Source organism: Zonotrichia leucophrys, chromosome 1 (assembly GCF_028769735.1).
Source record: "Zonotrichia leucophrys gambelii isolate GWCS_2022_RI chromosome 1, RI_Zleu_2.0, whole genome shotgun sequence".
Taxonomy (NCBI): Eukaryota; Metazoa; Chordata; class Aves; order Passeriformes; family Passerellidae; genus Zonotrichia; species Zonotrichia leucophrys.
This window is the reverse complement of record NC_088169.1, coordinates 69983093-70000673: the sequence shown is the minus strand read 5'-3', so window position 1 is coordinate 70000673 and position 17581 is coordinate 69983093. Positions and strand designations below refer to the sequence as shown.

The window sequence follows — 17581 nt, the reverse complement described above, 5'->3', positions numbered from 1 at the left end:
GCAATGTTAACATTTATTTCTGTCTAAATATCTCCAGATTGCTCTTTAGCAGTTTGTATCTGATTAAAAAACTGATGATTCATTGATAATTATTAATAACATTAACAAAAATATACAAATCATAATCACTGTATTACAACATTATTTTCAGACAGTGTTAGTAAAGAGTAGCTCAATTTCTGTGATAGCACAATCTATGAATAGTTATTATTTTATAAGATCTGCCTCTGAAAAATCCTAACTGAATTTAGCACCTTGTAAAATGTAAAAGAGAAAAAACTATTAACCACTATATTCTCATCTTGATCCATCATGATGTAGACAAATGTATCCTATTAGTCATGATGAAAGTTGCATTTAGAAATTCCTAAACCTCATAGTGAAAATAGCTGTCTTTTTAAGTATACTGAAAACACATCAAGCCTCTGGGTATTGTCCTGGGAGTCTGTGAGAAAGTTAGAGGCATAGCTTCATTTTAGTGCAGCAGTGTTCATACACCCAGGCTGAATTCTGGGGATTTGGAGAGATGATAGTACACTCCTAAATTACAGAATGTAATTTCTTCAAAATTAAACAATTTTTTTTATTTGCTATTAAAACACACAAAGCCCCATGAATGGAATTAACTGTAACTCAGCTGAAGTGAGACTTCCAGCTGGAGACTGCCACCTGGATTTTCCAGACCAGGGAGGTAGAAGGTTATCTCCAAATATCACTCCTCCTGGTTATTTTAGATGCTTATTTAAGGTGGAAAGGAATCCCTATCTCTCATCAGCAGTTGCAGAATGTAGCCTGGGTGAGTAGAGACCACATGAGTAACTAAATCTTGATAAAATGAACTCACCTGAACTGAGCACCCACCACCTATACTTCACAACCACTGAGATGTCCAAATACCCAAATACCCAAAAGGGTAAAACAATCAATCAAACTAAGATCTCATTGTAAATCAAGACTGATAGAACTGTAAAATTTGGACATCTGAAACTGGTGACTCCAATGGGGTTTTTTTCCCAGCACTCCCTGACATCTGGAGATGAAGATGTGAAAATAGCACTTCTGGAAATCACAACAGCCCTCTTTAGCTGCATAGTCAATGCTTGTAAACATTGACTGAAATTACTGTGGATTCTCTCATATTTGCTTGCAATGTGGCAAGAACAGTATAATTCAATATGTTGATTGGGCACTATTTACACAGCACCAGGAAAAGAAATATTCAGTTGGAGAGAGGCAGCAAAAACCTCTGTCTTGCTATAGATGTGTTTGCTGAATTCAAACAAATGAATTACATCTTCTTCTCAAAAAGTCACATAAATACTGACTGGCCCACAAGAAACACAAACAGTGCAGCAGCTGGTGACAATTTCTTTTCCTAGAGCTGATATAAACCACTTATCCTACACAGAGTGCATGACAATACTGAGACCAAATCCACAACTCAGATTATTTTTCAGCCTGAGGGTCTTCATGCTGGAGCACAACTGGGGACAGCAGAGATTCCTCATCTCTGTTCACACGAGGTTTAGTTTTGATGCTGGAATGGTGTGTAGCAAGGCTTTTCTTTGTATTATGGTAAATCTAGAATTGGGAAGAAGAAGTAAAAGATATCTTCTGTTATTATTTATTGTATTTGGAAAAGTGCTCTCCTCCCAGTGAAGCAGAGCAGGCACTGAGAAATAGTGTGTTTAGTCCAGAGTGGATACCCAAGTAGCAACTGGGAATTTGGAAAGGAATTGTTTATCCTTCCTGAAAAGGAGATAAACATCTGCTATGGACAGAACAGGACTTCCTCAGATGATCTTTATTATTTTGACCTCTGGGAATGACATGCAGCATTCTGTCTGTGAGGACATGGCACGGTGATCCCTCATGAGACCCCCTGGTGCAGGCTCAGCTCCCCTCCCATGGCAGCAAGCAGCATCACCAAACCTGACTGCACTGGCTGCTGCATGAGGGAAGTCCATTCCCTCAGCACAGGCTGAGAGACTTCAGCTCTCCAGAGTCCCAGTGGGAGGAAGAAAATCCTCATCAGCAAGGTCAGGATTCTTTCTGATGGCAGAAAAACCTGCCCCAAGCTCTTAAATGGATCCGTTGGCAATGTATCCATAACAGAGTTGTGTACTTCAATAGAAAGCAGGAGGCTATTCCTCATCTCATGGTGATCTGTGGAGCTACATATAAACCCCACAAAAACCCAAACCCAAACCCAAACCCAGACTGTGTTCACATGTTCATTTCACTTTATTTACTTACTGCTCCTTCTGCCTCAGCCAGCTGATGGGCCAGAGAGGAAACCAGGTGAGAAAAAGAGGGTCTTTCCCTGGAGTCAAGAGCCCAACAGGACTGCATCATGCAATAGCTGCAGAAGGAAAGATGGCACACAAAACTTGTTAGCCCTTGGACTCTCTGTAAGTGACTGCGTGGAATTGCAGGACTTGAATGGGGAATCATGGGGATCAGAATGATGTTATAGAAAGAGGCCAGAATTACAGTGTTGCATCAGTGGAAAAGAAGCAGAAAGATAAGGATAAAAGGTGAAATGATTTTACAGTGACTTAATCAGAGTCCTTAGTAAAATCTTCATTGTGATATGACACATAATGGCACGATGTTCGTTTTCCAGCTTCCATAGAGTAAATGTTAGGAAGACAATGCCTGTCCTTCATAGAAACTAAACCTGCTCCTTGTGGTCTATGTAGTCTTAAGTAAACCCTTCACAGCAAGTCTTTTAATGTAATTTGACGTCAAAAAATATTTCTAAAATTTAAATACCACGTTACAAATTTTGCAGCTTCATCAGGCATCAATGCCGTGCCTGACTGCTAAAGTCCCTTGCAAAGTTACTGGGACAATAGGCTCCCTGATATTTAAACCCCCCCAGAGCAATCTTTCATGGGTTAATCTGTCAGATTCCCCTGTACTTTTAATGCCATTACAACCTTTTTGTGGTGAGGATAAGAAAAGTGCAGTGCCATAGCAAGGCACTCAGTCCCTAGAGCATCTATGAAATGTCTGCCAGAAGAGCTTGGCCAACCCAAAGTTCTCTTCCCCTCCATGTTCCAGACCTCATAATTCTCTGTCACCTTCTCTTCTCTTGTTCCCTGGGGCCCACCTCTAGGCAGAGTCCACCCAGGCACAGAGGCACAGGCTGAAAATTGTGTGATGAGAGCAAAGAATTAGCTTCCCCCAACTCTTCCTTAGCAGGGCTTTTATCAAAGAGGATCCCTAGCCACCTGGAACTGAAACAAACCTGGTAATGCTTGATTAAATAATAAAGTGTAGGAAAGAACCCACCAAAAATTTAGTCAATATGGAAAACATAGCTTTTGGGGGAAAAAATAAAATGAAAGAAAAGAAAAAAGAGAAAAGCAAAATAAGAAAAAAAAAGGAGGAAAATATCTGTGGTGTGAGAATAAGAAGTTCCCTAGGGAAAGAAGGCACAACTAAATAAATATAATAAATTAGTCCTGTCAAATACACATAACCTATAGTGTTGATCACTTCTGGTTCAGAACAAAACCTGCAGGATCAGGCAGCCTTTGTTAGATTTAGAGGAAGATCTCACATTTTGCAACTAATTCTGGGTAAGAGATAGTGTACAATAAATAAAAGGTCACTCAAACAGTGACCTAGTAAGTATAAATTCTCATGCTCTGCATCACTTGGAAATACACTTACACATCTTTTGTAGCATAATACGGTTGGTCCATTTTAAATCCACTTTGTATTAATTTGTAGAAATTTGTGTCAACCTGAATACCGGGGTAAGGATTTACACCTGTGGAAATTGTCAGAGAATATGTGTTAATTCAGAAGCTGCCAAAACCAAGCACTGCTCTTTTGCCCCACTGTTAGACATACCCAGGGAGAATATTTCCCACAGCAGTATTCCATAGGACCAGACATCACTCTTCATGGTGTATGTCCTCTCGAACAAGCTTTCAGGGGCCATCCATTTGACTGGCAGCCGAGCCTGTGCAGACAGGGGGATGGAGGCCAGGTCATGCTGTGACACAGAATGTGACACAGCCTTTCTGGGTGTGTGCTTCTCACTGCCAGCATTCATGTTTGCTGTGTGCAAGGCTGTGTCTCTGTCAGCAATCCCTGGACATTCCCATTGCAGAGAGAAATAGACACTCCTAAAGAGCCAGTTAATCTCATCCATTTTAGATGACTATTTAAAGAAGAGATGAGCTCAGTCCTGGAAGAGCCACCTTCCTTCCTCTGACTTCAAGCATAGAGTGGCCCAGATGGAGATGTCCACACAGTATTTCTTCATAAAGCCAGAGGGTCTGGCACATATGCTGTTGTCCTACACTGTTATTGCCCACAATAGTAAACAATTCACAGTGCTTCCATCAATGGATGCTTTAAAAAGAGCATGGGTACCATCTCATTTACAGAACCAGCTTGATTAGTTTAATTATAATCTAAGAATTTGCTTTTGCCAAGGGCAGGAAAAACTGAGATTTCTGCATTGCTCATACAGATATGCACAAAGCTAAAAAGGAATTTAAAAATTCAAAACTTTTCTTTCTTAGTTCCTAATAATTCTTATAATGCTGTGAAAACCAGAGAGCCCTCATGAACTTACATTGCCCCTGACAATGTAGTTGGAGTCGTTCATTACATCTCTGGCAAGGCCAAAGTCACAGATTTTCACCACTTTTCCGTGGGTCACCAGTATGTTCCGGGCAGCGAGGTCTCTGTGGATGCACTTAGAAGGAAAGGAAGGATTAACGCTCGGAGCATTTGGTGCCAGTGCTGGACAGTTCCCTGCCCTCTGATCTGGCACCCCCTTCCACTTCAGCAGTTTGGTGCATGGCCAAGCTGGACACCCCCTGGCTGCTGGTGGCAAGGGGACAGGGCCAGAGCAGGCACAAAGGTGCCGTGCAGCTGCTTCTTACTCAGGGTGCTGCCCAAAACTGCAGCCCAGGCTTCGCTGTTAAACCAGGGAAGGAGGTATAGTTCAAGCTTGCCACTGAGTGGCTCTGTTCCTCAACCTGCCTTTTATAAACTGACCTATTTTTAGCATCTTTTCTATCTGAAAAATTTGCTACCCTTCGCCATACCGATTTGGACTCAAGAAATTCCATTCCTTTGGCAACTTGATAAGAGAAGCAAAGAAGGTCTTCAAAAGTGAGCACATTAAATTCTTCTTCTTCATCCACTGGTGTGCCTGCATCAATAATTTTATCTGTAAAAAATAATCAAAAGTATGAGTTTTCCATGGACTTCCTCACTCTGATCAATCCCACTGACTGTTGTAAAGGATTTTCACATGCTCCTACCAAGAGCAACATCACAAAGAGCATCCATCTTTTTTATCCTTCACTCAGATACAAAACAAAGGTGAGTATTTTTGTATTCAAATACTATGCTCACAGCATGAGCAGAAACATAAGCCTCTGATCTCAGTGTTGCTGAAACCTCCTCCAGCAAAACTCCAGCCTGGACTGAAGAGAAACATATGATAGAAAGAGGCCTCTTTTGTCATGGAATCGAGTCTGGTCATATCAATAATATAAAAAAATACGATAAAATAGCATTCCTGAAGATATAATCAACTAATCTCTTACCTTCCTCAGAAAGCAGCACAATCCCATTTGGTTCCAGTGTCACATTTATGTTTTGACTTCTTTGCATGGTTTCAAATTCATCCCCTCTGCACAGAGCTGTGTTCACACTGTACTTCAGGTGAGTCCCTGTCCTGGAGCAGTCATTACATTTTCAAAGGTTTCACACATAATCTATCACATCTAATTTATCACATAATCTTCTACACATAAACTCTTCTGCAGTGAAAAACATGGACAGTTACTACTATTAAAAACCTGGACACAGACATGACTCTTCTCAAAACTGGGAAGAGAAACAAGAGGTTTTTTGTCTTGTGCAGTCTCCATAAGGAGAATCGAATCTCAGTTCCTCATAAAGCATTGTTTATTAAAGTATGTGAAGGCACATTCTCAAGAATTCAATAATTTCACCAGTGTACACAGCACAGGTGAGAATGCAGTTGAAAAGCAATAGCAGTTTTTAAAATTATCAAATTATTACTAAATCCTTTACCTAGAGTTTTGATCCTGATGGATATTGTGGTAAAAGCTGAAGTTTTGTTGTTTAAAAATATCTGTCAACGTCCAGTGAAACTTTTCTCTCTTGCTCCTCAAGTAGTTCAGAAGGTCACCATAGCAACAGTATTCAAATATCAAGTAGATTGGTCCTGAAATAGTTGGAAATGTAAATAGCCTGCTGCTATTTATAGCACCCTCCCCATTAAAGCCCTAATGCTGCTTCATTTTCTCTCAGGATTAACCTGTGTTAAAACATCCCAAGCATCTCCCATTCCCAGGTGGATAAGCTGTACTGATAGGCACATAATGAGAATTTGTTTACTGACTGTAATGTCCCTTGGAAAGTCTGATTAACTTTGTCCTTGTGGTGCATCTCTCAAACTGTTTTGAAAATTGCTTATCGAAACAAAAATCCTTGCCCATCCCAGTGGCAATGGGGAGGACAGTACAGGCTACAAGGATGCAGCATGTTTTCTAAACCATGCAGGGTTCAAGCAGGAGACGATTCCCATTAATTATCTGGATGGTGTGAATTTGTATCCTCTGACCTACATCCTTCCATCTATCTGTGCAACCTTCGTGCTCTGGAAAGATCCATTTTACTTTTCCCCAAGAAGACCACCTGAAACCTGAGAGTACTTTGGGTACTAAAATGAGGGATAAATGAGGGATAGATGAGGGACATCCCATGCAAGGGGAGGTGTCTTAAGCAGAGCTGCAAGAGATGTATTTTAAGAGATGTATTTTCCTCCCTTGAGAAAGTGTCCTGACCAGAGCACTGGCCAGGACACTTTCTCAAGAAAGGAAAAATGCATCCAAGTCCTGACCCAGGCAGGCTTGGATAAAAGCCATGACCAGCCAGCAGAGTTCAGAGTGGTCACACATCACTCTGCAAATCCTCACTCTGCCACCACCACTTCTGGCCCAGAAAGACTGACCACGAATCTGTGGATATTTCTAACAGAAGGCCACTGTCAAGCAAGGTAGGGCACACTGGAAAAAGCTGTAAAGTGTCTCAGAGGATGGATGGGAAAGTCTTGAGAACCATGTAAATACTGCTGAAAATGGCACTGGGATAAGGCTGGAAGTGCTCCTGCCCTACTCTACCAGACTAAGCAGGTCTTCCCTGCCTGCTGTTCCTTTCTCCTGCCTGCACCATCACATCCTGCCCGCTGTTCCAGAAGGCAGTGGCAGTCTGTATATTTTTAAACCAGCTAAAGCTACTAAGAACAATCTATTTCTCTGCTTTCCTCTTACCCGTCACATGTCTGGGCCTGACAGTACTGTCACTGATGTAAACTGAAGAAACAACTGTTCTGCTTGATCTTTCTGACTAAATAAATAACTATGATGGAAAATCTGCCAAGCTTTTCAGCGCCAGGTGTTACAGTTCCTGATACAGACCTACACTGGGTGAAACCTTGGCATTTCCCAAGCTGATCTGTTCTTTAGCCTTTCTTCACCCCCTCTTGTTCAGCACTGGACTGGCCAGAGAAGCAGTTCTTGGGACAAGAATAGGTGTGTAAATTACCTCAATGACAACATGAGTCACACATTAATTAATCAATGATATTATCTCACTACTTTCATCTTAGCCTACCTTTGCTTATTTTTTTCATTCTTCAGTTTTGTTTCTACATTTGGTCCTTTAAAAGGTTGTCCCTCTTTCCATTATTTACTCCACTCATTCCTTTCTTTTGTGTCCCTCCTACCCCTGTAATTTTTCAGTTTCTTCTTTTTTCCTGTGTATCTTTTAGCTATTTTTATCCATTCATTGATGAGCCACATGAATAAAAAAAAATTAAATTATAATTTCCTTTGTGAACATAATAATGTGTATACAAAGTCCCTGACACCAGATAAATTTTTCCTTTTCACTTAATAAACTGGCTTGTACCAGTGCCATCACCACCATAACAGGAAATCCTATTCTACAGAAGGACTGTTGTATCACTTCCTGCCAGTATAATCTGAAATTACCCTTTTCTGTACACATGCACGGCCTTAAATTTGCTTTCAGTTCATCTTCATCTTATTTTGGGCCAGCACAGAACAGCAAAATTAGTCCTCGTTATTCTAGTGGTTTTAGTTGGTACTTTTCCACAATTTCAATTTACCTGACAGAGTACAAGCTCCTAGTAGGTTCACAATATTTTCATGGCTTCCAATGTGAGTCATCATTTTCAGCTCAGACATTAGAGCATCTTCTTCTGAAGCATCAGGTTTTTCTGTAAAAGCAATAATACAGATTTGTGAATCTCTGGCAAAGAAATTAAAATTTTAATGGTTGTGATGTTTTGTCACATGCAAATCTTAATTTCAAATTCATTGGACTGACAATACATTTGGGAACATCCTAAAAAAAACCTTTACAAAGTATAAAAAGATTCAAAGGTGGAAGCTAAATTTGTGTGTGAGTGCAGATCATTTGAGAGCTTGGGAAAGCAGTCATTAAATGCCAACATTTGCCATTCTTGGGCTGGCAAGGAATGACAGCAATATATTAAAGTGTTCCCAAGCACAGAAAAAATGGCAGACAGGCCTGTGGCACAGAAATGTCAAGAGAGGAAAATGGCAGCCATATGGCACACAACCAGCTGCAATCCAGCAGCTGAGAGGGCCACTCTGTGTTTCAGTGACAGCTTCAGTCTTGTTTTTCAGCAAGCATTTGGTGCTCACGACATCAGTGAATTGTGTACGTGAACCAGAATGATCAAGTCGAGCTTCCACAAAGACAGCCACAATGGAGTGGGCCAAGGAAGCATAAAACTGATGGTTATGTGGAAATGGGGGATGAAAACCTGAATGGCAGTGCTGGCAGGAGGGGCTGTGTGGGCACACAGGTGGGCAGGGTGCTGGCATCAGTGTGAAGCTCATTCCAATATATACCAAAAGGTGTGTGAGGTGGATACCGGTCTCTTTTCCCAAGTAACAAGTCAAAGGATGAGGGGAAACGCTTCAGTTTGTGCCAGAGGACGATTAGATAGGATATTCAGAAAAATGTCTTCACCAAAAGGGCTGTCAAGCACTGGAACAGGCTGCCCAGGGAAGTGGTTGAGTCACTGTCCCTGAATGCATTTAAAAGATGTGCCACTGAGGTACTTGGTGTAGTGGTGAGCTTGACAGTGATGGTTAACAGATGGACTCAGTGATCCTAGAGATCTCTTCCAGTGCAAAGTACTCCAACATTCTGTGAACAGGGCTGTGATTAGTTGGGACACAGTGAGGCAGCCCTCCTCTGCTTTCTTCCAAGGAGGCTTGCTCGTGGACTCTGCTTTTGTGAGGAGTTCAGGCCATAGCAGAAAGGAGTGTTCGAGGTTTACTATCCTTATTCATAAGGAGAGATGGAAAGAAACTGGTTTGTGTCATCATGAAGAAAAAAGACCACACGAAATTGTGCTGGAAGTTTTGGAAACAAGCTAGCTCAGACACAGCAGGCAAAGGGCTTGGCACAGCTAGGCAGCACTGCAAGAAAAAGGGGCCTCACACCAAGGGTCATAGTCACCAATATAACCAGCAGGCTAATCTGCACTGGGAATTTGCATTTTCACTCTTTAGAGGCTCCATACTTCCTCACACAACACACACCTTCTGTAGTGTGTAGGGCAAAATGCAATGTGCTGTGGGATGAAGACACTTCAGCATTACCTTTCCAAACTGAAACCAGGTTTTGAAAGCACTTTGAAAGGATTTTGAAGATAAGCATTTGTGAGGTGTAACTGCTGAAAGTTTTCTGTATAAGGGGGATTTCTAATGACTCTCCTACTTTGGAGTTACTAGAATACATCACTGCTTGTGGAAGGCACCAGAGTTGATCATACCTTTTAGCATTTTGACTGCGACCTGGACTGAATCTCCTGCATTGTTAATCCCATAAGCTGTTGCAGTCACTACTTTCCCAAAGGCCCCAGAACCAAGGACCTGTCCTACAAGACACAAAATGCCAATATTATTTGCTGCTGGTACAGCACAGACTACTGCTCCAGTATTGGGATTTACCTTAGGGATTGCTCACCAAATTCCAGATTTTCCCTGGGAAATTCCCATTTTATATCATATTCAAATTCTCTGAAGTCAATGTAGATGTATTCATTATCTGATGGCCCTATCATCTGTATCATTTGCCATTGGCTTTCATATTTGAATTGCTTTGGAAGAAAAAAAACACACAGTGAAATAAGCCTTAGAGAAGAAACAGCCTGGTAGGAACAAAAGAAGGATGGTCAGGTATTTATGTTTGCTTTTACCTTTTTGTATTTAGAAAAAATGAATACAAACAAAAAAGTGATCAAGAGGAGAAGAAATCCAATGGAGGCATAGGATGCAGCACTGTCCTGGGGTGAAGAAACAGCTCCTGCAACTTTAAAAGACACATGTTACTACCCACTGAAACAGAGTATGTGTACAGCTGAAAATGCAAGGAGAGCCCATGGTCAGCTCTGGCAGTCTGCAGTCCTCTCACACCTGAGCCTCCTCTGCATGGGGAGTGAGATGCAGCCATATGCAAAGCAAGATGGGCAATGGGCATTAAGTTCTGGGTTATTCTGACATCTATTTTCATTTAAAAAAAAAAGGAAAAAAAAAGCTAAATCCATTAATATACTGGAATGCATGGAGATGTTGCTGTGATTCTTGAATTGAACTGCCAACAAACAGGAATAAGGTGTTGATTGGTAAATGAGCATACAAACATGAGACCTACCCTCATATTTTGCTTGTTTCTAAAAGTACAGGTATTATGATTAGTTTCTATTCTAATTCCTACATGAATGCTCAAACTCTTACAGTGGTCACAGCTTCTGTCCACTGTAGTCAAAAGCACCGAACTGCTTGTTCACCATGACAAAGGAAATCCCTCTACTGCAAATACCTGGGTGTTTCAAAACAACTCCTACTGCAACAGCATGCTCCCTCTTACTGAAATATATGGAATACATATGGTGTTGCAAGTACAAAGTGCAAATAATCATACTGACTTTCTGGTTCAATGAGGAAATAATCTGTGATTCCCTTGACAAGAAGGAAGACTACCTAACCAGGACTTAACCTTCTGTCACCTGCCTACAGCAGTTTAAGAAGGTCTCTTCCACAGAATTCCTACTTTCCAGACAGGGATTGAGCCCTCAGTGGGTCTGTTGGCTCAGCCATGATCTTGTTTGGGTGTTCAGTGACCTCCATGGGGTGAGGAGAGCTCCCATGGGTATTTCTGGCAGCACCACAGGGACCTACAGGAAAGCAGCAAGGGATAGCACATGCCACCAGATACCAAAGAGCCTTTAGCTCTTGCCAAAGATGATTCTTCCAGATTTCATGTAGGGATCACTAAAGTAAAATAAGAAATCAGCCTCAAACACTGCCATGGATCCATCCTGCACTTCCTATTTTTTTCTGTTTATTTTAATGAGGGCAGCCTCTGCTTTGGGCCTGGAGAAGAGAATTGTGTCTCCCATTCACCCACCATTGCTGATGCTGTGTACATAAAGAGCTTGTGTTTTACCTGCAATGCCATTGCACAGTCAGCCATTTAGCCAAATAAAAAGGATTGTAGGTTCTACCATGCCAGCTTTAGTAGAGAAAACCCGTGCTAAAACACTGGCTTGTGGTACCTGACAGGTTAATGAAACTCTTTTCACAGGCTGAGCCAGCTGAGTTGTTTGCACAGCACTCCACTGAGAAGGTTGTTGCTGTCTCCTGTACATATAAAGCACTGCTTGAAATCCATGACCCCAGGGATCTCCTCTCTGGCAAGAAGTTCTGAATCCCCTCTGTGATTTCCTCTGTGCAGCTGAAAAAGGAAGCAGACCAGTTTTGATTTTTAGCTTTTTTTAGTGACATTTGCCAGGGGACAAGATGGGAAGTTACAAAACATGTCTTATGTGTGTGTTGGAAGTGAAGAAGGGAAGGGGTTTGTGTTTTGTCAGAGACAGAGTGAGACCTCTGGTCACTGACCAGTCTCATTTTTGGTGATGGACATGGCAGGATTAGCAGGGACTGAGCTGCCTCTTACTCTGGGCTCTCTGCCACTCTCCACCACTGCCCTGGCAGGGTACTTGCACTCCCTGAACTCTGGAACCTCTATCGATTTCCCAACTGACACCACCCCCCACACCTCATCTATTCCCACTGGTTTCATATTTGCCTCAAAACATTCAAACCACTGAGCAGCTGCAAATGAGCCATGCTAATACTATAAATGCAGTATGAACCCAGAACAGAAGTTGTACCTCCTTTCCCTGAAGGCAAGCCACTTCACCCATGAAGTTTCTCTCACTCATGATGGAGAGCCTCCATCCACCCAGATGGACAGCATTAATGACTTATTTAAGGTCTGACATGTAGAAAGAGGGAACTTGACACTCAAGGGAAAGGTGGTCCACATAGATTATTTTGTCTTCTAGCTTTTCTATCATTCATAAACTTACTGTCTAATTTACTCTCCACATAAATAAATTAGGAGATAAGGAATAAATTTATTCAGCTCTACTCATAGCACTAGCTTCTACATTTGGAAGTTCCTCAGAAAAGATATGTCACAGCACTTTCTTCCCAGAAGGATGATTTAAGGAGTATTTAAAACCCACTCTCTGCATGGCTTTTTTCCTCTTCCATTTCTGCACAGATTGATGTAAGGAAGCCTTTAAAGAGGTATGGATAAGAAAATTGCCTAGGTATTTTTTTATGTCTAGCTAAAATAAATACTTTAGAGTTTATCCACAATCTTACAAAGGAATATTTGACTTAGTATTCTTCTGCACCATGGGATTATTAGTTTCTTGGCATATCTAAGATAAAAATTGCAGAGTTCACAAATCAGGTCAAAGCTGTTTCATCATTTTTTTGAATTGTAGAGTCTGACTCATTCCCCTAAATAAATAGAGGAAATGGAGACACTCTTACTAACTTTACTGGAAATACTCTTACTAACTTAACTGGAACCACTCTCCCTGACTTTAGTGGTTTTGGTAACAGGTCACCATAGCAGGTCTTTTAACCAAAGCTTAACCAATTAATCAAGCCTGTATTAACCAATGCATTCCCTGAATCCCTGTAACTTTGATAGGCTAAGAGAAAAAAAACTTAGATTGGACTTTGTTACCCCTTAACTGTTGATATAAACCCAGGGGGATCTACTTTGGTGCAAAGACACACATCTTTATAGACTTCATTTGATGGCAATAAAAAAAGGGAAAACCTCTCCTAATTTTGGTGATTTGGTTTCCCTGGAGTAGGGGAACCAGTTAAATGCACACAGTGAATTGTGCATTTGCAACGAATAAAAAGAAAGAAAGTTGTTTACTTGGATGAGTTGAGTTCCAGACAGTTCCTCCAAACCCAGGATGAGGCAGGGTAACCTTCAGCAACACAGGAGATCTGCTTGAACAGCAGCTGCATCCTTATTTCAGGCTTTCCTGCGATGAGACAGCACAAGGCCTAAGGACATGGCTTAGTGGTATACTTGGGAGTGCTGGGTTAATGGTTGGAATCTATGTTCTCAAAAGATCTTTTTCAACCTAAACAATTCCATGATTCTGTAAGACAATTTCTGTCAGCACTTCAAGCGACAAAACCCTGTACACTTGTGTGGCAATGTCATATCTGCTGAGGCCAAGGTCTGCTTCTCTTTCCAAAATAAAAACTGCATGTCCCAGTGAGACATGCTGGGTGTAACTCACAGTCCTCCTCCTTCCTGGGTTTTGTGGATGGCAGTGTGGCAAGGCAAGGGGAGCAGCCACTTCTCTCTATAGGCACAGCCAGACCAAAACAATGGCACAGCCAAAATTAGAAGGCTTGACTTCTGCTTTTCTGACTCAGTCTAAGCAGCTGGCCCTAGGACTGCCCTGGCACTGAGGTTCTGGGTGTCCAGCTCACCAAAGTGTGCACAGAAGACCCTTGTATGAATTATATCTCACAAATAAAGGCCCCAGACCCGGAGCAAGGGAGAGATGCTGCAGTCATGTGGCAGAACTGAGATCACTGAGAGCATTGGTCAGGACAGTGCATGTGTGTGAATTGTGGGCAGGGGTGTATGAGGCACTGCAGCCCGAACATACAATTTATACACCAGAGATCTCCACACTAGCTACATTAACTCATAAATGCCATTAGAGAAAAAAATGTCGTAAACATGGCATAGAAATCTAATTCCTAACGGGGATAAGGTTTTCCTCCCAACTGTGTATCTCATGTGGTTTCTGCAGCACCCACACATGTTCCAGATTTTTAGAGATAAAGTTACTGTATTTTACCAAGTTTCTAGGCTTGTAATTTTCTTAAGAAGCATTAATTTTTCTCAATATGCAACTGATTCCTCATATTCTGTTTATGGCAGACTAAAACGAAAAAAAAAAATAACTTTCTCCTCCTTTCTTTGTTCCCCATCCCTAACTGACACAAGAAATACAACCCACAAGCATCCAGTGTCTTTCTCTGACCCAGTGCCTGGATTTCAGCAGTGTGATGCAGTGTGAAGAGAATCATGATTTTGCCTTTTGATCCTCCATTTTAAGCAATAAATCTTTGTAAATGAAATAGGGAATAATAGGGAATGCCAAAAAAACACACCCCATAATAGCTCAATTTATACCAGTGACAAAATCCCAGACTTTGCCAAATCTTCAGCAATAGTTTTGTTACTTACTTCTCACATACAGAGTGAATTTTTTTGTCACAACTGTATCATCATTCTCAGCATAAAATACATATATCCCAGACTGGTGCTGATGGTTGCAGAACTTTGATGAAATGCTGTGGAACAAAGTCAAAAAAGGGAAAAGGACAACATATTGACTTCAAAATTTTTTCAATGCAGTTAAAATGCACAGATATGTTTGAAACAATTCTGCATCATCTCATGAAGAATACAAAGGAAATGATTTTTGCTTAGAGAATATAAATCCCAGAATCTAACTGTGCTGGTGAGAAGATATTTTTTCCCTGCAGTATTGATTTAATTTTGCATTTTTCTCTCACTCTTCCTGGAGTGCACACTGGCTGTCAAGCTGTGATTTTGTTACTAACTCATTGGATGACAAGACACACCCAGGCACATATGCTAAGACAGCAAAGGATCAAACTTTCTTCTCTCCAAGGAACTTTGATGGGAGTTTCTAGCTGATGTGATAGATTGTGTTAGGAAAAATCAGTGACAGGGAGGAACATAAGAGACAAATATTTCCAAAGAGAAAGATCTCACATAAGCTCAGGAAAGTGATCATCATCATAAGTTCATTGTCAATGAGATGAAACATCAACTCTCAAGGTCATTCTGCAAGAAAAAGCCAGCCTTTTACTAATCCCTATGGCCTTTGAGCCAGTGGGTGGCAGAAAACCAAGACCCAAACCATGCCAGAGACAGCTTGTGACAATGGAGATGGCCAGGAGGGGTCTAAGTCTCTGGGCAGAAACTAACAACAAAGGGCTGCAGAGAATTAAAGATTCATGCCTGGCTGTCCTGTTCTGTCACCGATGTATGGGACATGGGATGAGGCAGGGAGAAGGGAATATGCCATTGTACAGTGATGGTATCCTATTTCTGTGTTTCCAACTAGGTTATTGCTGTAGGACAATTGTCAGCTTTGAATAGCAGATAGTGCAGTACATCAGCATTAGAAGAGCAACCTAAGAAAATCTCTCTCATGTGTAGTTGCTGACAATTTGGGGTTGGGTGTTTTTGCTGACAATTCAATGGCAACCATGTTGTGGGTCCCCAACTCTGTTTTAATGATAAAGGCAAGCAGGAACATCAGAGAGTTTGAAGAGAGAAGAAAAAAAAACCCAAACAGATAGCCCATATCAGCAATATGCAAAGCAGGAGAAAGCAGTAATGAGATCAGTCTAGAGAACTGAAATCAGGATATTTCTCCTTAATCTAGATACATACAAAGGCACCAAGTATCACCTTGAAATTCTAAACCAGGAAAACTCCCCTTGAAGCCACTGGCAATTTTGTCTTTTGACTAAGGCCACACTTTCATATAGTTATTGACATTTGAATGTCTTGATCCAAAATGGCCTTAACGATGTCTCCAAACTCACGGATTTTTTAAAGTTAGAACCCTTGTAAGCCCCCTCAAAAAGAAACTGGAGGCAGGAAAAAAAAAGAACCAATCCAAATATAATTAGTTGCTTTTGAAATCCCAGGTTGGAAGGATTATATCCTAATGAAATAATCAGAAAAAAAAAATTAACACAGTTATCTTCAATACCTGAAAATATAAGGGGATGTGAGCTAAGTACTATAAATTTAACAGAGAACACTGTGTGTATGAAGAGTCATTAGCTCTTAGGGAGGAAGTGAAAATCAGTAGTGTGCTGAAACAGAGAGCCCACAAAAGCAAATAAAAAATGGAAATTCTGAAGGAATGTCTGAAAAGGTACTGTAAGCATAGTGACAGGAGAGATGGATCACTGGGTTTTGAAATGAAAAGCTGAAGAAAAATACAGAGTTAATTATTAAAATTTAATATGATCTTTTATCTGAAGGAATAATTTTACAAGACAATGGCAGAAATTAAAAGAATAAAAACAGGAAATGAAAAAGGATATGAAAGGAACAAAGTAGAAGTGCTGGGAGACAGGATTACACAGAAATCAACCAGAACATGCAAAGTGAGACTCACAATGTGTTTAGATATGTGAGGACTTTTTTGTGTTGCTTTGAGAAACCTTCTGCTTTAAAATCTCACTAAAATATGGAAGACTACAGCTTTCAGGCAGAATCTCCTGACTTCCCCACCCCTTGCTGCTTCTGCGTGCTTCAAACTGAATGAAATATGTACCCCTACTCTTTGTCCTGAGGACAGAGACATGTCTATCCAATGTTTGTATTCAGCCAAAATTGGATCGTTATGAGGGATGTCTGCACAAAACGATGTACTTGCCAGATGAAACAATCAGCAAATTCAAGTTTTTTCCCCTCTATTTTATATTTTCATAACATAAAGAGGATGCAAATAAATGCAAAGAATAACTACCCAAAATAAACATAAAAAGTCCTGTTTGTCCAACAGCACTGTCAGACAAACGGCCGAGTTATCTGCCTGAAGAAACCACCAGGTCACGCCCCAGCAATGCTTGGTGGCTGTGGCCTGTGCCTGTGGCTGGGCCAGCCTGGACACACGGCTCCAGGGACACGAGCTGGCCTTTCCCCCATCCAGCAGGTGGTGATCAGCACTCAGCAACTGCTGCTCTTCGCTGCCATGGCTCTGAAGTGACTCATAAATCCCAGGCCAGCAGCTGCACCTTACTGGCTGATGACAGCTGCCTAAACCATTTCAAAAGTTCTCAATGTAATTACTGTTGGCACAGTCTGTAGCACCTAATTCTTATCTGCATTGAATTTACACCCACTGTCAATCATCCAAGCAAAACTGAGTCCTGCTGGTACAAGCGGTGAGGAGGGGTGTGTATCAGCTGCAAAGCAAATCAGCTCCCTGTTATCAGCTGGAGGGAGGTACCTATTGGACAAGGATGAGCAAACGCTCCTGGCTGTCCCCTGAGAC

The 17581-nt window shown here is 41.3% G+C and overlaps 1 protein-coding gene across 1 annotated transcript in view; it reads right to left on the bottom strand.

Moving 5' to 3' along the window:
• Positions 1 to 17581, bottom strand: part of FLT3 (fms related receptor tyrosine kinase 3) — a 30394-nt gene continuing 12813 nt past the window's right edge. The window contains exons 10-24 of the mRNA XM_064737408.1: positions 14719 to 14825; positions 13378 to 13489; positions 11687 to 11865; positions 10328 to 10440; positions 10096 to 10228; positions 9902 to 10006; positions 8198 to 8308; positions 6076 to 6229; positions 5583 to 5713; positions 5076 to 5200; positions 4598 to 4720; positions 3865 to 3976; positions 3682 to 3781; positions 2257 to 2362; positions 1 to 1581 (exon numbers count right to left, since the gene is read on the bottom strand). Of these exons, the coding sequence (XP_064593478.1) occupies positions 1447 to 1581; positions 2257 to 2362; positions 3682 to 3781; positions 3865 to 3976; positions 4598 to 4720; positions 5076 to 5200; positions 5583 to 5713; positions 6076 to 6229; positions 8198 to 8308; positions 9902 to 10006; positions 10096 to 10228; positions 10328 to 10440; positions 11687 to 11865; positions 13378 to 13489; positions 14719 to 14825 (1846 nt within the window). The 3' untranslated portion in view covers positions 1 to 1446. The remainder of the gene's footprint in view (positions 1582 to 2256; positions 2363 to 3681; positions 3782 to 3864; positions 3977 to 4597; positions 4721 to 5075; positions 5201 to 5582; positions 5714 to 6075; positions 6230 to 8197; positions 8309 to 9901; positions 10007 to 10095; positions 10229 to 10327; positions 10441 to 11686; positions 11866 to 13377; positions 13490 to 14718; positions 14826 to 17581) is intronic.